The sequence below is a fragment of the Corylus avellana genome, chromosome 5 (genome assembly GCF_965113065.1).
Source record: "Corylus avellana chromosome 5, dhCorAvel1.hap1.2, whole genome shotgun sequence".
Classification (NCBI taxonomy): Eukaryota; Viridiplantae; Streptophyta; class Magnoliopsida; order Fagales; family Betulaceae; genus Corylus; species Corylus avellana.
Window position 1 is genome coordinate 20889835 of NC_142494.1, and position 21314 is coordinate 20911148.

Genomic DNA, 21314 nt, shown 5'->3' on the forward strand with positions numbered 1-21314 from the left:
CGTCTCAATAGGCCTCTCATGGTTTATCCTTCTGTTCATCACAAGTTGATCCCACCAAATAATAGCATAGTCAGTAAACTTAATGACAGCGAGTTTTACCTTTTTCTCCTCGGAGTAGTTGTGGCACTCAAAAATTAACTCCACCTTCTTCTCCCATTCTAAGTATGCTCCAGGATCCTTTTTCCCTTGGAAAGATGGTATCTTCATTTTGATGTTTCCTAGGTTTCTGTCAGTCCCATTTTGCCATCTCGGATCTCTTCGGAAACCTCTAGCACGCCTTTCTCCCCTTGGCACAAACCTGCCCTCACCGTTCAATGAAGCTTGATCCCCTTCATCTTCGAACTCATTCTCGCAGTCGTCATTAAATTCATCCATATGCGCTCGTCTTTCTTGCCTTCTAGCATTAGGGACTTTTTGGGGACGCCCCTCATGCCAAGTAGCAATAACGGCATCTTGCCTATCCATCCGATCCCGAATCTCGTTAAACACCACATTCATGCGTTCAAATTGTTGTTGCATAGCCTGCAACAAGAAGAACGACTCCTCCCCTGTAACATCTCCAGCCCGTTAAGACTGAGTTTGCCACTTTTCTTCTTTTACAACAAAAGTTTTTGCAAAGATCTATAAGGTCTATCAGAGTACTTGATTTTAAGGAAACGATAAATGTATAAAACATTATTCAAGAGATTTTATTACAAGCGAAATTAGAAAATATTAAACTTTAGTTGCGGAATATCATATTATTACAATCACTGATATGAAAAGACTTTGAAAATTAATAATTATTCTCGTCCCCATTCCGGCCTCCTATTCCAGCATCCTTTCTACCTGAAAACAATAAATAAAACTGAATGAGCCCAAAGGAGCTTAGCAAGTAAAATCCACAACCATAAATAGTTTTACTCCTTGTTCTCAGTTTTGAAAATCGTTTTCACAAATAAATATACATCCAGTCATAATAATACACGTATGTACGGTTGCATCTCCCGTATCATATACATACTATTACTTCTAGTAATAAATCATCGTCATAAATCAACATCATAATGCATTATTATAAATCATCATTGTAAATCATCACAGTATATCATTTTTTTGAAATCATATCATCATTTTTTTGAATATTAGGGCCCATGTACACTATTACCCTTGTGTACGAGGGTTGCGGGTCCTTGTGACCATGACACTGAACTGTGGCCTCAGCCATGGCCGACCGTCAATTAACTATTTTCTTGGTGCACTCAACGGTCTGTTGATGGAATACCACCTTCTGGCATAGCCTCCTTCAGTGGTTTCGCCTCCATCCGAGTATCGGTACCGAACTCCTCTCATTCTTACTTATCTTGGGGCAAAAAATACTCTTCTCCATACATGTGCTCTCATTTCATAAACATTTATCTCATCTCTTGTACTTTTCTTTGTACTTCTTTTGATGCATCTTAGGGCAATATGTATGAGGGTTTATCATCATTTTTCTTTCTTATAATCATCATCATTTCTCAACTTTCTTTTCTAAAAAATGGAAACCTTTTCAAATATAAACTTGTTGTACTTAGAAAGCGTTTAAAGAAATAGAAACTTTCTAGATAATTCTTTTAGAAATGCTTCATGCATGCAACATATCTTCATGGCAGGTAAATAAAATAATCATTTACAATTTGATACAAGAATGAATAAATAGCATGACATGAAGTAATTTTAGAAGGGGTAATGAATTTACTTACCTCTAGACTGAAGCTAAAAGTGGTCGGAAGAAATCTAATTGCTCCAATCTGACTAGCACCACTAGTATATCTTTTGAAACTAATTTCTAAAGTCCGCTATCTCTTGTGTTCTTTCTTTCTTGTAGTGCTTTGTCTCGCCCTTTCTCTCTCTGTTCTGAGTAAACACTCTTAGAAAGAAGAAAGATCGAGTAAAAGCGGAAGAAGGAAGAATATGTGCAAGAGATGGGATAGGAGTAGTGAAATTGTGAAGGAGAAGAACTCTATTTATAGGAGAAAATCAAATACTATTCTACCTTCAATTTACAATTATACCCTCATTTTACTATTTCACCTACCCACTTAGTATACCTACAATTGACTAATCTACATTCTTATTTACAATTCTACCCTCCTTATACCTACCATTGACTATTTTACCTTCTTATTTAAAATTCTACCCTCCTTATACCTACCATTGACTATTTTACCTTCTTATTTAAAATTCTACACTCCTTATACCTACCATTGACTATTCTACCTACCCATACAATTCTTCCTACCATTTACTATCCTATTATTTCACCAATTACCATTCTCTAATTACCACTCTCTATAACACCATAAATTTTCCAAGAATTAAAATCCTTGGCTACAATGGATATTAAAATAACATCATTATCGAAATAATCTATTTAAATAAGGGAAAAATGCAGTTTACCCCCCCTGAAGTTTCAGGGGTTTTTCAATTTTAACCCAAAAGTTCAAAAATTGGTAATCTACCCCCTGAAGTTTCAAAAATTGGCAATTTAAACCTTCCGTTTAATTTTTCCGTTAAATTGGACGGAAATTAAAAAAAAAAAGCCTGAGGGTAATGACGTAATTTCATGGATTTCCGTCCATTTTGACGGAAAAATTAAAAGGAGGGTTTAAATTGCCAATTTTTGAAACTTCAGGGGGTAGATTGCCAATTTTTGAACTTTGGGGTTAAAATTGAAAAACTCCTGAAGCTTCAGGGGGGTAAACCGCATTTTTCCCTTTAAATAACTTTGAAAATTTTGGGGCGCTACAAGCCTACATCCCCTCCTTCTTTGCTTGATGTGTCACCCCTGGAAGGCATAGTTTGAAACTATAGAGAAATGTTAGAAATGATTCCTCACAACAGTCCCTCACGTGTTTGCACTCAAATTATGTCACTCACACTCGTGTTTCACTCTTAAATTGGCTTTGTTTTCGATATTAGTCTCACACTCTCTTGCCTTTTTCCACTCGTAGCTTCCAATTTTCAGTTCTTTATTGAACTAATAAACTTGATCAAGAAATTCAACTTGTAGTATTTAAACCAATACCGACGGCAGGAGAATATTATAGAAACAACGAATCAAAGGAAGAGGACACAAGAAGGAAGAAAGAAAACAAACAAACAGGAAAATATTATAGAAACAACGAATCAAAAGAAGATAACACAAGAAAGAAGAAAGAAAAACAAACAAACAATTACTTTGTTTTGTTTTGTATAGTTTTTTTTTTTCTTTTCTTTTATGACGTCTCCTTTTTTTTTTTTTTTTTTTTGAACTTGGTGCACGACGCAAAACAATAAGAAGGAATAATGAACATAAACAGAACAAGATAAGATGATAACAATAAACAAAAGATAAAAAAAAATGATAGTAAACTTGATTTTAGAGCCTGTGCTTTGATACTAAATGATGCGAACCTCAATCGACGCGCTTTTGAGACCCAACAACAATATTGGAATACGGACCCAAGAAAGCTAAAATTCAGATATTTTTTTGGATAGAAAACCTTGACCCAATGTTTATAAGTGAAACGCAAATCAAAGGTGTAAAGTAACAACCCTCGACCCAATGATTATAATGGAATCACGAACCAAAGGTATAAGTTTGAACGCCACAAGGAAGAATCCTTGATAAGTTCAAAAGTTCTTTGAAGAACCAATAGAAGAAGCAAACCTCACTTTTTTCTAATTTTCATTCATGATGTCCACTACAATGAGTGCATACTATTTATAAAGCATGGCTAAAAATATGACTACCTACTTGCTATGGAAAGGAAATTAAATTGGTTTCAACATTGGAAAGTAAAAAAAGACTAACTAATAAAAGCCTAAAATTAAGGTTGATTTGGTCTAAAATCAGCAGCTCCTCCATGCCAAAAATAGATTGAGATTGACAATTAAATCACGCCTAAGGAAGGTCTTGAAATAGGTAAGTCAATCAACCAATTAATCGGCATGTAATTTGGCAAGTCAATCATCCAATTAATTGGTATGTTATTGGAAAGTCAATCAGCCATAATCAACCATTAATCCATGCCATTGTTAAGGAAATTATGCGCAATCAGCTCTATCAATAGCTTGGATCAAATTTATTACGCCTTCATCTCCCTTTGGGCCAAACTTGGAATGCTCCATTTTAGAATCAGCCCAAATCTCTTGAATCAGCCCATTAAGTGCTTATTTGATCTTCTTGGATCTTGCTCTAGCAATAGGCCCAACTGGAACATGCAATGGATCCTTTAATGGTGCTTGTTGATTCTCATCACTTGTGGTGTTCACCCCTTTGTGGTTGTTTAATCCCTTGTAACCCGCTTTTCTTATTTGAATAGAAAGAAAGAAAGAAATAAAAAACTATATAAGACATATTATATAATATAGTATATAACTATAGTCTATAGGTTACAAATTAACAATATATTATTATATAAAACTAAATAATATAAATTGTAATATATCAATAATATGTGCAAGTAGTAAGTATAGTATGCTATATATTATCAATTAACTATGATATAAGTACAGTATATAATTATTATTAACCATGTCAGATGTGTCATATATATATATATATATATATATTCTAACTATTAATAACTTAATATGTCAATTTATGAACTAACTAGATAGTATGTTTATATATATAAAATCAAAAAGCCTATAAACTATAGTTAACTACTTAACTTTGCCTACATGATCAGTTAGTTGCTTGGTAATATTGAGTTAGTATATATTAACAAACTAGCTAATAACTTCATGTAGTAGACTGTCAGTTAATACCAAGTATATGTTTATAAACACATAGAAAACATATGTACATATATGAGCTAGGCTTGCGATCTTTATTTGAATTTCATCGAGTAAGTTAAATATATGTCACTTAATAATTGAGCAGGCTTCTATAGTCATGAACGGGTTTATGTAGTCACAAAGTTTAAACAAGTGAGTATCAAGCGGGTTGTTGAACAAACTGATTTATTTATAGCTCTACTCCTAGGTTCCTTTTTCTATATGTTTTTCCCTTCCAAAATAATGTAATCAAGACAAAATTACAACTTCTTACTTGCACGGCCACCCCTATTTGGTTGAGCAGCTTGAGCTTGTTACACAACTACCTGTTTTTAGTTGAGGTGGTTATGTGACTACTCCTAGTCAGTTTGAACTCGTTCCGCAACTATCCTTATCATTGTCCTACGTTAAGGGTGGTGGTGGTTGCACAATTACCTCTCATTATTTTAGTATTTTTATAAATAAGAAATCAATCCTTGCAATTGAAAAATTAAGCACATATTTATTTTTCAAAATATTTTTATAAGAAAATGTGAAAAGATTTTTAGAAAGTGTGTTTTGTTTTGTTTTTTGAAATTATTAAGAATTATTATTATTTTTTTTGAAAAACATGCGTTTTTATTTTTGCAAAAGGAGAAAATACTTCTTGAATGGAATATTTTTTTTGACAATATGAGAGCACTAAACCCGCCAAAAAAAAAAAAAGTTCCTAAACCCAATCACACCCGCCCTCTCTCTGCGCCTAACGGCCTTCCAATCTGCTAGGGTTTTCACATTTGGTTGCAGCGGGAATGGCCTCCTGCACGCTCTCAGCGCTCCCAATAATCTCAAACCCTACCAATTCTTCTTCTTCCACTCTTCCATGGCGTCTCAACCCGCATAATTTAGCTACCTCTCTGTTTGGAAGGAAACTCTCGATTCGGCCGTCGAGTTCGAGACGTTTCGTTTCGAAGCATCGACCAGCCATCGCCACGGTGCTCTCTAGTCTCCCAACTCTGTATGTTCAAGTGCTTTCAATGTGTATGTTACGTATGTATGAGTAATATGTGGGATGTGTTGCTTCTTGCCTTATTGGCCTTGGTCGACATAATTTTTAGGTTATTTTTCCAGGAAACCAGAGAGGGCTTCTTCTGAGAAAACCCCGAAGTGAGTGAATTTCAATTTCGTATGTCCTTCCGTGCGTATGTGTGTTGAAGTTTATGCGGTGTGAGTGGGTATTTGTTTTAGGGGTTTTCTGTGAGTGACTGTTTGGGCTTCGGGTGATGTGATCAGATGGTCGGCGAGGGCAATAAAGTCGTTTGCTATGGCTGAATTGGAGGCAAGGAAGCTCAAGTATCCGAATACTGGGACCGAAGCGCTTCTAATGGGGATTTTGGTTGAGGGTTAGTGATTTTCGCCAACTCTTTTAAGCTTTTCTTTCTGTTTGTATTTTGTTTTCAAGTTGCATCCTGATTTCATTTGTTGCATTTCTTCATAGAATGTTGTATTGCAACCGTGGAAAGTAAAGTTTTGTGAACTACAATCACGAACTAGGAATCGGTATTTTCTGGAATTTTGGAAATCTAAAGAAAAAAGGTTTTGAAGAATTGGAAGCAGGGGCTATAATATACGACATATGTAGAGGGCGTGTCAGGCTTGGTTCAATTAACTTGAGGAACTGTTTGAGCTAGGATTGAGTTGAGCATTGAAAAGTTTGACCCAGCTTGACTTGCCACTGTATACAGTTCTGGTATTATCTCAGCTTGCTAAATACATAGTCGAACGGGATGAGGCAAAAGGTTGAACTTGAATTTAAGCTCAAATCAGCTCATGACAAGTTTTATCTTATTTATTCTTTTTTTTGATTAGTAAACATTATTTACGTTCAATATTTATTTGACGAAATGCCCCCATGCAAGATCAAACTATTTATTTATTCTATTGAGAAAACCAACTGTTTGATATCATAAAAATCAATGAAGATGATAAATGGTATTTCCTGATATAAAAGGAAAAGAGTCTGGAGTTCTAGTAGTAGAAGATATTTCTTTACCACTCACAAAATTTGGATGATTGCAAAATGTCGCCCCCTTTACATCAAATCATTTTTGAGCTCAGCTTGTTTGAAATTGGCATGTGCTGGAGTAAACCTCCAAATGATATGATGATCTGAGTTCAAGCAGCTTGGATAATTTTGGAGTCTTACTTGGAGAAAAATTTATGAAAAGACTTGTCAGATACTTCCTGAACGCGTATATGCTCAAACTGATCTCCTGAAACTTTCAGGATGGAACAAGGAAGCTCATCAAAAACACAATTTCTTGTTAATATCAATAAAAGTTCCTTATAATTTTACATGTTTCATCTATTCCTCTTCTGGTTTGAGGCAACTGATTCCTCCCCCACTTCTTATTATTCGTTTACTTCTTTTGGGCCATGTAAAATTATATGAAGGGTTATTTGCTTAATGGATCCTTGTTGAGGCTGTTTGGACTCACCCAAGTTAGTTGTATATGTAATTAGATACACACCTTGCACTTTGTATCCAAGTGAGAACTAACAATAAATAGTTAATGGCATACCCTTCAAATATAGTGATTCTTTTTACGAGTAGTTCACTTATGGGGTCACCATCCATTGAGGTGATTTGGTTTGTTTTTCCTCTTTTTTCTTTTAATGGTATTCAAGTGCAAATGTCCAATGAAATGCATCATTATCTGGGTGAGCAACCAAAGCTTCATTTGCAATGCCCTGCTTTATTGGCTTCAATAAGGATTGTTGCATTCTGTATCAAATAGTTAGTGCCTTCTGCTAAAAATAATTGAATACTAAGGAATGCTTCTTCCCTGTCAAAAAAGGGGTAAATGTGAAAAAACTATGCCATTTTCTCTGTCAACTTCCAGTAACTTCTTTCCTGCCCACATCAAGTATGGGACAAAAGAATCATTCTCTCAGATGCATGGGTTTGAGCTACTGTAACCATGGTTTGTATAAATGTTCTTAATATGAAAAAAAATTGCTTATGATGAAGTTTGATATTTGAATAAATATATTATTTTGTCTTGATAAGAATTTGAAGGAAAGCTTGATTACTTTGGAATGGTGAACATGTTAAATTTGAAGCACAAACAAATAACCCATCACATATTTGGTTTTCATTGTGGGAATTGCTTTATGAACAACTTAAGCGGAGATGACAGATATATAATGTATGTATAACACGCAAGCCTCTCTTTTGGAGCATTAACACGCAAGTTGCTGGATGTCCTTTGATCTGCCTCTGGCGTCGAAGCGAAAGTTGCTGGAGTGAAGGTTATTTCTTCTAGCTTTCTCGATTTGTTTCCGGTGTCGTCTTGTTTTGAGATGGGTTCTGATGGTGAGCTGCGATCTGCCGTGGATTGCTTTGCATTGGAGACTATGTCGTGGTCTCAGGCGGCGGCGGATGCTTCTTTGAGATCGAAGAAGAGGAAGGGTAATTTCGGTATTATTGGGTTAATAAGGAATCTAGGGCAAGTTCATTCTAAATTGGATCGGGTCCTGGCTGGATTAGCCTCGAAGCCCAATCGCAAAAGGAAAAGGTTTGGTTCTTTGGGCCTCGCAAAATCTGCCTTTGGTCAAGAATCCGGGTCTGTCCTTGAGGTTGGTTCGGGTCAATTGTCAGATCCGGGTTTGGATCCGGTTTTGGATCAGGTTTCGGATTTGGGTTCAGATTTGGATTTGGTTCTGGATTTGGATCCGGGTTTGAATTTGGGTTTGGAACCGGGGTTGGGCTTATCCTCAAAATCATCTCTTTTGGTGCCTGATTCAGTTCTTGCGCTGACTTCGGTGTTTCCTCCGGTGCTTCCTTTGGCCTCTGAAGCAGTTGTGGAAACGCTGGCTAGGTCTCCTTTAGGTCTGCAGGCTGTGTCGAAATCGGTGAGTTTTGCTGATTTGGGTTCCCAGTCGGAGGTTGTTGTGTTACCGGTGCCTTCTCAAGTCCGGCAGTTTCCAGTGGGTATTCTCGATTCTCCGGTGGGGGATTATGCCTCCCCGACGAGTCCTATGTGCAGGGAAAGGGATAGTTCCCTTTCTAAGGTGGCGGATTCTTCCCAGGCTACGGTCGAAGCTCATGATAAGACTGCTCGAATCCCTTTGCCGGTGAATGGTTTGATTAGATGGGGTTTTTTTGCGTTCGAGAGCTGCTTCTCCTTCTCGGTCTGTGGTGAAGGACGGTAAGGTTTCTCGGGTTAAGGCTGATGAGAACCCTACTCCAGCGAATGGGTTAATCCGTCGGGGGTTTATAGGGTTGAGTTCTGCTTTTCCCTCTATGCCGGTGGTATGCTCTTCTCTCTCGAATACTTCCCATTCCTATAGGGCGACTAAGCTGGGAAGGAATCTTAGCCAACCTTTTCCTCGCATGACAGAGGGTGGTGCTCCCATTTATTCCTCTATCTCCAAGTCTCAACTAGAGTATTCCCGGATGGTGAAGGAAAAGGTTGCTAAGCAGTTGCAGAAGAACAAGGAGCTGCTTGCCGAGGTTGTGGCGGAAACTACGGAGAAGGGGGTGGAGAACTATTCAGAGGTGGTACAAGAGGCAGTGAAATTTGCCTCCATTATGGGATTGTCTTGTGGTGAAGGAGGTGACGAGAAAAGTCTTTTGAATCTTTTTACGAATATTGAAGAGGAGAGCGGGAGCCCTATACCCCAAAGATGAGGGAAGAGGGAACTCAAGAATTTAGAATGCTCCATCAATTATGAGGCTAGATGGAGACTTTCTTCGGAGAGGTGCTAGCACTGGGGGGGTTGTGTTGGGACCAAAAATGCATTTTCCTTTCCTCCAGAGGTGCATTAGGGGCTTTGGGTTTTTAGGGCTGGGTTTGGGCTAGTGTGGGCTTTAGTCTTTGGGTCTTTCTCTTTGGTTTTACCAATTGGCTGTGGTTACTTGTTGGGTTTTTTTGGGTTGGGTCTTTTTGGGTTTTGTATTTGGGTTTTAAGTTGGGCTACCTATGTATATTTTCTTGTGTACCTAGAGGCGCATTGGGCTTTTATTTATTTTTATTATTATTATATATACAATATTACTTATCAAAAAATAATAATAATAATAATAATAATAATAATAATGTATGTATAAATGTATATTATGTACCATCAGTGTGTATAAGAGAAAGTAACAAATTATTCTTGTTAGTAAATAACCAAGTGACCGTCATCCTCCCACAAAAGTTGTGATGATTGGGGTCCCTGAAATTCTGGATGCTCTAACATAAATAGTTAATGCTGTTAAAAGCGTGGGATTACTTTTTTTCATATTTTTGGTAAAACTTTTCCCATCTGAAATTTTCACTCTGGGGGAATGTTAATGAATTATAAGAATGTTTTCATGTTATGAACTTGCCCAGTGCCTCTATCACTGGATGCTGTATGCTTTGCTGAACTAGAAATATTTCTTTGATGCTCTTGTACCTTGTGCGTGTTCCCTAATTTTTTTTTTACTGTACTTTACAGGAACAAGTATAGCTGCAAAGTTTTTGAGGGCCAATGGAATTACACTTTTTAAGACGCGAGACGAAACTGTAAAGTTACTTGGAAAATCTGATATGTATTATTTCAGCCCCGAGCATCCTCCATTAACTGAACCAGCTCAGAGGGCCCTCGATTGGGCTGTTGATGAGAAGTTGAAGTCAGGTAGTCTCAGTATTCTATTTTCCATATGTCTGGATTTTGTGATTTTGTCGTATTTTGATTTCTAAATATTATACAACTTCGAATGTCTTTAAATTTTGCATGATACTTTTGCTTTCACTATGGATATTGTACAATGGTAGTTGCTATATATCATGAATTGTGCAAATTGATATTAATTTTGTTGTATTCTTAAAGGCGAGCTTGATATGATTGTAGTAGAAACTAGAAAGTCATGTCCAGCCTTTTAGGATTGGGAATAGAAAATTAACTTGAAGCTGCATATTGCACGCTTAAGTGATTTCTACATGATATTACTATGTGGTCGGTCACCTAATTTTGTTGGACTGATTAATTTTGGTCTATCAACCTGATTTGTGACTTGCTAATGGTGAGCGTTAATCAAACTAAAAGTTTACGGTCATATTGGCAGCCATTATAGATGATACTATCATTGGTGAGATTCAAGTCAAAATTTTGGACTTTAAATTTATTTAAGGGAAAATTACATTTACCCCCCCCCCCCCCCCCCGCGCCCCTCTAACAACTACTCTCACTCTATTTGCATTGTTTCCCTTATGTTTTAATTTTTGCAATGCCCCCCTTACAAAAAAAGAAAAAAAATCTACCATTGGGGTTGCAATGTCCCCTTCTTCTGTGACCCAAATTCCAAACTATCCATCCCAACAATGTTGTGTACTTATTGCATAATCCTATTTGTACCTAGGGTTGGCTAAAAGAAGCATACTAACTCCATTTAGGGACATTTACTTGGTCATGTAAGCCCATGATATCTTTCTTTACCGCCGTGGCCCATAAAACTATATTTCATTGACATTTTAATCCTGCCATTTTAACACATGCTTTGAATTTCTTGGAAAGAGCTCAACTGAGAAATGTGAATCACAAAACTGCTATTGGAGAACACATTGGTACATTCACAGAGATGAAAACCCCTCTGAGGTTTGTCTAGCAAATCATAATTGCTAGCTTGGCTCCAATTAAGCTTTCAAGAACTCTTGTTACTTCAGTCAAAATGTTATAGTTAACAGTATAAGGAGATTTGGATGTTTGTGAATTGGGAAAGTTCATTTTAAGAAAATGAATATGGGAATTATGCAGCATTATGAATGTTATGTGTTTAGGTCATTTCTATATGGTGATTACCCTTTTAATCTATGTGATTTTCGTATAGCTTATTTGTTTGAACTCAGTGATCTGAAATGACCTGTGATGCTAATATCATTATGGATATCCTGGAATATACATGTATTATTGAGCCTCCTGCACTCTTCACTGTCTTGTTGCACACCAATGCCGTTTAATGCTGACAATTCTTTCATGTAACATGCAAAAGACACGTTTGTGATTGATAGTATACCTATGAGTGATTATGACTTGCCTTGGCATTGCTGCTTCGAGTGTGGGAGAATGTATGTACCGTGTTTCGTAGACCAGACACATTGGGCCTATAGATATTGTAGACGAGCATGTGGTGTCACAGAAATTGAGGGAGTCTCCATCTTCTTGTAATAATGTTTGGTTTGTAAAAGCAGTATGAATATTTCCATCATATCTAATTCATGCTAATGCATCCAAAAGTTTCTCCAATGATAACAACTTAGCCTAAGAAGAAAGGGATTACAGACCACTTTTATGAGGGCAGGCAGTGAAGAATTTAGATAATTCTGTCATCCCCCTTTTTTGTGTGGAAATGTATAGAGTTTAAGTTATCTGAGTGGTATTAGTGAACTACCCTATCAGTATTTCACTATTTCTCTAGATCAACATGTTAGATTACATTACTGATGTCGGGAACACTTAAAGAACAGGCACTTACGTTTTAACATTGCAAAGCATAGAAAGTGGTTTATACTTATTTGCCTTGTAATGGATGCATACCATATAAAACATCAAACTTCTGTACGATGGAGCAGACATTGAGATGTTTGAACCAAAGTGGGCTGGCTACTGTAAACAATGAGATTGTTTTCTGCCTCTTGTGCCAATGATGTTCCACTCTTGTAATGTTGTGGCTTATAATTTGTTGAGTTTATTGTTTGAAATGCAGGTGAAAATGGGGAAATAACAACAACTTATCTGCTTCTTGGAATTTGGTCGCAAAAAGATTCAGCAGGTTACAAGATTATGGCCTCTCTTGGTTTTGATGATCAGAAAGCCAAAGAGCTTGCAAAATCCGTAAGTATTTAGCTTTTGTAACGAGTGAGTATCCTCCTTGATATGACTATTAATGAAGCTTTTGTTGATGCAGATGAATGAGGATATTGTTTTGAGCCATAAAATCTTGGGCAGGCTCCTTTCTCATTGATAGATTTCATCCATAGCTTTTGATTTTCCCTTTATCCCTGCCTTGATGGCTTGGTCTTGATCTATCTTCACATAACTGTTCTATCGAAATGTATCTTTTGGACAGATTTATCTTCTGAAAGCTAAAAGCATTCTTAGAACCTTTGAAATGAACTTAACATACGGAAATGAACCCTTTCTTCAATTACGTTGTGATGCAAGTTTCTTAACCGTTTCCTTGATATGTGGTGTCTGTTGCAGCGTTAAAAAAAAAAAAATTTTTGGATGCAGGAATAACGACGTAAAATGGACACGTCGCTTTCAATCCGATAACACGTGTATAAAACCTTTAATAACACGTGTTTATTGTCGCACATTTTCTGTATGTCAAAATAATATATATATATATATATATATATATATATATATATATATATTATTTTGACATATATATATATATATTGTTTGATATGTCCACACAAGGGATGTACTTTTTATATTTAAATTTTACTCATTGATTTAATAGATTTCGTTAATGTTACACTATTTGTCATAATTTTATTGGTTTTGACGTGTCACGCTATCGGAATCGGTTGAGTAGGGTGGACGGAATTTGATTGTAAAAAGTAGATTTTTTTATTTTTGGCACACTTCAAGGATTTTTGAGTTCATTTTGATATTATAAAGAGCTAATTGCAAATTAGTTAAATCATAGACTGCGGCAGTTGATTTTGGATTTTTTTCCAAATAGATAAAAAGAAATTTAAATTTAAAAATCATAAGCATATATTATTTATGAAAAAAAATCTGTATTATATAATATATACGGTGGAAGGTACATAATAAACACCTCATCATAAGCGAGTCACTATCCTCCCGCCAAACAACACACTATAGAAGGGGTTTAAGCCAATACGGCCATACGTTTCCCCTCAATTCAAAAACCCTAACTCCTCTGGCTTCCACGACGTCGTCGTTTTCCTGCAGCCCCCCCTCTCTCTGCAACTTTAGAGTAGACGAAGATGAGCTTTGCGGCCTACAAGATGATGCAGTGGCCGACGGGGATCGAGAACTGCGCGTCGGGTTTCATCACCCACTCGCGCGCCGACTTCGTCCCCCAAGTAAATCCCATCCAGACCGATGACATCGACTCCGAATGGCCCCACCGCGGTGACATTGGTCCCGTTCCCAACCTCGTCGTCACTGCCGCTAACGTCCTCGAGCTCTACGTCGTTAGACTCCAAGAAGAGGGCAGCAGAGACTCCAGGTCCTCCGCCGAACCCAAGCGCGGTGGCCTCATGGATGGCCTCTCCGGGGCATCCCTCGAACTCGTTTCCCATTACAGGTAAATCTTGGAGTAATTGTTCAAATGGATTTCTGATTTTATGGTTAGAGGCCAATGTAACTCTAAAAGCTTGCATTATGACATGTAGCCATTTACTTTCGACTTAAAAATTTTGAACCCAAGTGGCTGGAATATTGGATGAATAGTTGATGACACAATTGACTAGATTGTGCTCTAAATGCATCTACTTTGAGCATCCATTTTAAGTTGACTTTTAAGTTTCATCAAGTATACGAAAGCATTAGTGATATATTGTAATTATCGTCTTTCTTCTCTTCTTATAGGTATGGTAGTTTGTACCTCAATCTGAATATGTCGGTCCCCCACTTTTATTCTGTTTTGCAGGTTGCATGGTAATGTGGAATCGATGGCAGTATTGTCCATTGGATTTGGTGATGGGTCTAGGAGAAAAAGAAGAGATTCTATTATCTTAGCCTTTCGGGACGCAAAAATTTCGGTTCTGGAGTTTGATGATTCAATCCATGGGCTTCGTACAAGGTGGGGAGGGTGTCAAAGGAATTTAGCGGAGTGTTTTTGGTGCATTCTTCTCTGTTAGAGGATTTATGTTTGATAAACAAAACATTCATGTACAAAGTAACCATTTCATTTTTTCGACTAATGATATCAGTGAACTATAGGAGAAACATGCATAATGAGTTGCAGCATCCGACTGATGCCTTTTTTATGGAATATATAATGTGTCATTAACTTATTTTTGTTCCTTTTGGGCTGTGCTTTGATAAATTATTATTTTTTGTGTGGATATATAATGAAAATTGTGGAGTTTAGTTGTTGCTATATGGGGCAAATTTGACATTTGAACAAGGGCACAGGCTGGTATTGAAAATCCATAAATAGATGTTTGTCTCTAGAACTAATTTAGCCATCCAAAAATTTCGAAAATTTCTTTGTAGATGTTGGTTATTTGTATTTTTTTTTTTTTTTGTATTTTTTTTTTAATTTTTCTCTAGTTTATAAATATTTCTCTGATTTTCTTTTGGAATTTCATTGGACATTCAACAGTTTTTGTTAATATGTTAGCAATAAATTTTTTAGTTAAAAGCAAATCTTATAAGGTCATATGTCAGAAATTAGGTTTACAGTTAAAGTTAAGAGAGGATTGGACAAGAATTATTAATGGAGATGCCATGAAAATTCATTGAGCGTAAAGTGGAAACCAAGCAAATTATTTTATCTCCATTTGAATGTCATGCTTTTGTAGTTGAAGAACAAAGGGTTGCTTAGAATTTGCGGTTAATATTTTAGCAAAGGTTTCTTTGAATGGTGACATGGCGCCAGGCCCTGACGGTTTCTCTATGGCGTTCTTCCAAGCTTGTTGGAATGTTTTAAAAGTGGATATCATGCTTTTAGCGACTTCCATGCTAGAGGTAAGTTTGAGAAGAGCCTCAATGCTTCGTTTTTTACTTTCATTCCCGGGGCTATTGATCTTAAGGACTTCTGCCTGATTTGTCTTGTGGGGGGGTATCTACAAAATTATTGCTAACATTCTAGCAAACGGGCTTAAGATAGTGATAGAGAGGATCATCTCTTAGTCGCAAAATGCTTTCATAAGAGGTAGGCAAATCCTAGATTCTGTTCTTATTGCCAATGAATGCCTTGATAGTAGATTAAGATCTAGTGAGCCAGGTGTTATTTGCAAAATGGACCTTAAAAAAGCTTATGATTATGTGAATTGGGATTTTTTACTGTATATGCTGAGGGGGTGTGGCTTTGGGGAGAAATGGTACTCTTTGATGGCTCATTGTATATCCTCATTGCGTTTTTCGGTTTTGGTAAATGACACTCCTACAGGCTTCTTCAATGGCTCTCGTGGTTTGAGACAAGCGGATCCCTTATTCCCTTTATTGTTTGTCCTCATAATGGAGGCTCAAGTAGAATGTTATTTGCCGCTGTTAGTGGGGGTTGTTGGATGGTTTCTCAGTTGGCAATGTTGTTTTCTCCCACCTTCTGTTTGCTAATGATACCTTGATCTTTTGTGGTGCTCTTCCAGCACTTCTTCGCCATTTGTGGAGCTTATTCCTTTGCTTTGAAGTTGCTTTGGGCTTAAAGGTTAACTTGGCCAAGTCAGAGGTGGTTCTTGTGGGTAATGTTAAACAAGTGAAGAGGTTGGCTAGAATCTTAGGTTGTGGGGTTTTCACTTTGTCGGTAAAGTATTTCAGCCTTTTGTTGGAGGCTTACTACAAGGCTAAGCATATTTAGGACAGTGTTATTGAGAAGGTAGAGCGTCCGTTGGCTAGTTGAAAAATGATGTATCTGTCTAAGGGTGGTAAGGTTACCCTTAGAGAACTAGCAACAGCTTCCCTAAATTCTATTCTCTTCCCTAAATGTAGGGAAAATTCCTAAAAAATCACATAAAATAGAGGAGGCAAAAGTGCTACCCTAGATTTAGAGTAACAATTTTGGTTCCCTTAATATTATTTTAATATAAATAGGCTTTCTCTTTCCTCTTTCTTTCCTTTAACATTTATTTTGAAACAATATTTAAATGGGTTCTCTTTACTCTCTGTTTCCCCTAACATTTAATTTAAAGAATATTTAAATGGTATAGGAAAATGATAAGGAAAGCTACTATGGAGTTTATTTGAATAAGAAAACAAAAATTAGTTTTGTTCCCTACGCCTACGGAAAATACTAGGAAAGTTGCTACTAGTGCTCTTATTAAGAACCTACGTACTTCATGTCTCTCTTCTTTTGGACTGTTGCTAACTACATTGAGAATTTCAAGTGTGATTTTTTATGGGGTGAACTAGGTGAAGAGTTCAAATATCACTTGGTGAGTTTGTCCAAGGTTTGTTCACTGATCTCTGAGGGAGGGCTGGGTATTAGGAACTTGATGGTGTTCAATCGTGTTCTCTTAGGTAAATGATTGTGGTGCTATGGGTTTGAGAGAGAGGCTTGGTGGAGAGTTGCGGTGAAATCTAAATTTGGCAGTTCATGGGGTGGGTGGTGTTCTCTTGAGCCTTTTGGGGCATTTGGGGTGGGGTTACGGAAGAATATATCTAAAAAGGTTGGGAGAAATTTTCGTGTTAGACCATATTTGAGGTGGGAGATGGTTCTAGGATTAGATTTTGGGATGATCGGTGGTGTGGGGATGTGGATCTAAAGGCAGCTTTTCCATCTTAATTTGGTATTGCTCGTGCAAAAAGATGCCTCTGTTGTGGCTCATTTGGAGTTTTTGGGTAATTCCAGCTAGTGGAATGTGAGCTTTCCTAGAGCGGTGCATAATTGGGTGGTGGGTGTCTTTGTCTCATTTCTCTAGGTGTTGCACTTAGTTAGAGTGAGAAGAGGAAGTGAAGATAAGTTGTGGTGGGTCCCCTCCAAAAGAAGGTTGTTTAAGGTCAAATCCTTCTTTTGCTCTCTGGCTTGTACTGAAGGTTGTTGCTTCCCTTAGAAGAGTGTGTGGCGGACTCGGGCTCCTTTGAGGGATGCTTTCTTCGCGTGGTCGGCGGCTGTAGGTAAGATTCTTACCCTGGATATCCTTAGGAAGTGGCATGCCATCGCGATGGACATATGTTGCATGTGTAAGAGGAATAGAGAGTCTGTGAACCACCTTCTTTATTGTGATGTGGCCTATGCCATTTGGATTGCCTTTTTTCAGTCGTTTGAGTTGTCTTGGGTTATGCCTAGACGTGTAGTCAATTTGTATGCTTGTTGGTGGACCTTTGGCAGTTTACAGAGTGCTGCTGTGTGGAAGATGGTGCCTATGTGCCTTTTATGGTGTTTATGGAGGGAAACAGATGACAAAAGTTTCGAAGATCGAGAGAGGTTGTTGGAGGAGATTATATCTTTATTCTTCAAAACTTTGTATCTGTGGACATTTGCTTACGTGTCTCCCCTAACAATTAGTTATTGTGATTTCCTTGTTCTTATTGCTAATTCTAGTTAGGTATTTTAGTTTGTATACTTCCTATGTATTTTAGGGTACCTCACGATTTTAATGATATTTGTTGATTACTTATAAAAAAATTATTTTAGCAATATATTTCCTAGTTACGTAGCAAATCTTATAAGGTAATATGTTAGAAATTTGGTTTACAGTTAAAGTTAAGAGAGAATCGGACAAGAACTATTAATGGAGATGCCATGAGAATTTGTTTCTTGTAAAGTTGAGATCAAGCAAATAATTTTACCTCCATTTGAATGCCATGAGTGAGACGGGAAGGTGACGACGAGCTTTGGTGGGTCCTCTCCAAAGAGGCTTGTTTATTGTTAGATCAGTCTTGGTTAGCAATGATGGCTTATGTTTCCCTTGGAAGAGTGCTTGACAGATTAAGGTTCCTTTGAGGGCGACATTTTTTTGTTTGGTCGGTGGCCTTAGGAAGGATCCTTACCATGGATAATATGAGGAAACTATACATTATTGTAGATGTCTTCTTCAATCGACTTATATGCATGTTGGTGTACTGCCAAGAGTGCTCGGAGTGTTGATGTGTGAAAGATGGTGCATATAGAGGAAAAAGAATGATAGAAGCTTTGAGGATTGTCAAAGAACTTTGGAGGAGCTGAATTCGTTATTTTTCTATTCTTTGTATTTTTGGACAGCATCTTTTGTTTATTATCATGATTTCCTTGCACTCTTTTCTCATTCTAGTTAGATGCTTTTTCATGTATACTTCCTGTGTACAAGAGGGTGTTTTACATTTTTAATGATATCTCAATTACTTATAAAAAAAGAAAATTATCATAACATTAAAGTTGGTGCTTATGGCATTAAGTTTTAGTTGTGGTCTTGAAACAACTTTATACTAGGCAAGATGCAGGCAAGGATATAAGCGCAAAAAAAAAAAAAAAAAAATTGAAGGATTTCAAATAGACATGAAGGGGATATAGCTACCAAAATGAGATATAGAGAAATTAATTATAGGGTAAAGATACTTATATTATTCCCAAATGTATGATATGTCTAGGATTATTTGCTTGAGTACTTATGTCTAGTATGTGATAAGAGACTTTATTCTTTGCCAAAGATATGTTATGACGTAGCGTTCCTCTTATTTATACCCTTTGCCATAAGTTCTTTTTTTGTGGCAGCTTAAAGTTATTTCTCGGTTTATAATACTTCACCTTGATATATCTTAGCACCATTCTCAAACATATGAATCCAAATTGAGTCAAACATGGTAATATTTCCAAACGAGAATGATAAATCCCTAATACTATTTAAGATTTTAATATATGGTCATCATGAATTTTGCGAACTCTCTCTCCCTCCCTCTTTTTTCTCTCCAGAATCATTATCTGAGATAGGTGTTCCAATATATATATTTTTTTAAATTTTTGAGCACACTTTTGGTGCAAATGTACTTTTTATTTTTGCAAAAATATACATGTATGTGCATGTGTGCACACAAGCACGTGTCAGTAAGTGTGTGTCCGTATGTGTGTGTGTGTGTATCTATATACTTCATTGGAAAATCATACTAATTCGTAGATTTTGATCCTGCTTTCAGCTCTATGCATTGCTTTGAGGGTCCAGAGTGGCTTCATTTGAAAAGAGGTAGAGAATCATTTGCAAGAGGCCCATTGGTGAAGGTTGATCCACAAGGGAGGTGTGGTGTCGTGCTTGTATATGATTTGCAAATGATAATACTTAAGGCTGCTCAGGTCTCTTTTGCCTCCTATACTTTGCAAGTGAAAGTCTTAGCTGTATTCTTTCATTGTTTTATGTTGAATGATTAAATTTATAGGTTAATTTTGATTTCAACATTTTTATGTTTTACTTATCAAAAATGTTTGAGAAATTATGGGAAGATAACTTATTGGCTTTGCAACTGTTCTGGCAATTGAGTTGTCTGGTTTTATTGTATCATAGTTTCAAGTGCTGGACTTCTTGGACCCTCTAAGACAGGCCGGGGGAATAAGATATACTGTCAGACTCAAACAATACATTAAAACCTTGTAATATATATATATATATATATATATATATATATACACATTTATGGAGGTGATTTTAATGTTACTCACTTTCCTAGTGAAAGGTTGGGGGGAGCGCGGTTCACTACTGCAATGTCAGAGTTCTCGGATTGCATCTCCGAACAGGGGCTTATGGACATTCTACTTTCAGGAGGGACATTTACTTGGTCCAATTCTTATTCTCGGTCTAGGATTGATCGTTTTTTAATCTCTCTAGAATGGGAAGCCAAATATCCTAGCTTGCTTCAGAAGAGGTTGCTTAGATTGTGCTCGGATCATTTTCCCATCTTGCTTGATTGTGATGGTATGATTGGGGGTAAGAGGCCTTTCAAATTTGAGAACATGTGGTTGAAAACTGATGGTTTTGTGGAAAAGGTGCGAGCTTGGTGGTCTTCTTACAATTTTTCTGGCACTCCGAGTTTCATTTTGGCACGAAAGCTTTAGATGTTAAAGATGGATATCATAAGATGGAACAAGAATGAATTTGGAAATGTGAATGTTATCTGCAAAGAGAAAGCGGAAGAATTGAAGGCCATGGATAGATTGGAGGAAGAGAGAGAATTGGGAGAAGAAGAGAAGAATAGAAAAAGGGTGATTGTTAGGGAATTGAAGATTGCTCTTTTACAAGAAGAAATTAGTTGGAGACAAAAATCTAGGATCCGTTGGCTCAAGGAGGGTGATAAGTGCACTAAGTTCTTTCATCGGATTGCCAATTCTAATAGAAGATGCAACTCCATTGAATCCGTGGCCATTAATGGTGTTCCTTCTTCTAATCAAGACAACATTAGGGATCATGCGGTACATTTCTACAAGTCTTTATTCGCTGAACAATGTAATTGGAGGCCTAGGTTGGACAACCTTGCCTTTGATTGTTTGGGAGCGGAAGATATGGATCGGCTAGAATGTTCTTTTGAGGAAAAGGAAGTGTTGGAGGTAGTGAAAGGTATGGATAGAGACAAGGTGTCGGGACCAGACGGTTTCTCAATGGCTTTCTTCCAAGATTGTTAGGAAGTGATCAAGGAAGACATTATGGCAGTTTTTTTCAGAATTCCATACTCGTGGTAAGTTCGAAAAAAGCCTTAATGCTACTTGTATTTCTCTTATTCTAAAGATTCCTGGAGCTTCCGAGCTTAAGGAGTTTTGCCCTATGAACCTTATCAGTGGGATGTATAAGATTATTGCTAAAGTTCTTGCTAATAGAATGAGGAGGGTGTTGGATAGGGTGATATCAAAGCCTCAGAATGCGTTCATTAAAGGAAGACAAGTCACGGATTTGGTTCTTATAGCAAGTGAATGC

General features: G+C 37.0%; 2 protein-coding genes and 1 pseudogene across 2 annotated transcripts in view; 2 read left to right on the plus strand and 1 right to left on the minus strand.

The window, feature by feature from the left end:
• The window catches only part of LOC132181992 (uncharacterized), a 5028-nt pseudogene extending 4530 nt beyond the window's left edge, over positions 1-498 (minus strand).
• A 4977-nt stretch (positions 499-5475) lies between these two features.
• LOC132183217 (Double Clp-N motif protein) lies at positions 5476-12923 on the plus strand. Its single transcript, XM_059596619.2, has 6 exons — positions 5476-5782; positions 5896-5931; positions 6058-6167; positions 10252-10431; positions 12500-12627; positions 12701-12923. Exons 1-6 carry the CDS (start codon positions 5577-5579, stop codon positions 12755-12757), a joined length of 717 nt encoding a protein of 238 aa, XP_059452602.2. The 5' UTR covers positions 5476-5576; the 3' UTR covers positions 12758-12923.
• Positions 12924-13626: 703 nt separating this feature from the next.
• The window catches only part of CPSF160 (cleavage and polyadenylation specificity factor 160), a gene marked incomplete in the record, with an annotated part of 32638 nt that continues 24950 nt past the window's right edge, over positions 13627-21314 (plus strand). The window contains 3 exon segments of the mRNA XM_088516449.1: positions 13627-14080; positions 14426-14578; positions 19552-19705. Of these exon segments, the coding sequence (XP_088372575.1) occupies positions 13758-14080; positions 14426-14578; positions 19552-19705 (630 nt within the window).

What these genes read in the sequence shown, in the direction of transcription:
- LOC132183217 (XM_059596619.2), top strand. Translation starts at nt 5,577, where the DNA reads ATGGCCTCCTGCACGCTCTCAGCGCTCCCAATAATCTCAAACCCTACC. An exon ending in AATGGGGATTTTGGTTGAGG is followed by an intron (nt 6,168 to 10,251) that starts GTTAGTGATTTT and finishes TGTACTTTACAG; the next exon opens with GAACAAGTATAGCTGCAAAG. An exon ending in TGATGAGAAGTTGAAGTCAG is followed by an intron (nt 10,432 to 12,499) that starts GTAGTCTCAGTA and finishes TTTGAAATGCAG; the next exon opens with GTGAAAATGGGGAAATAACA.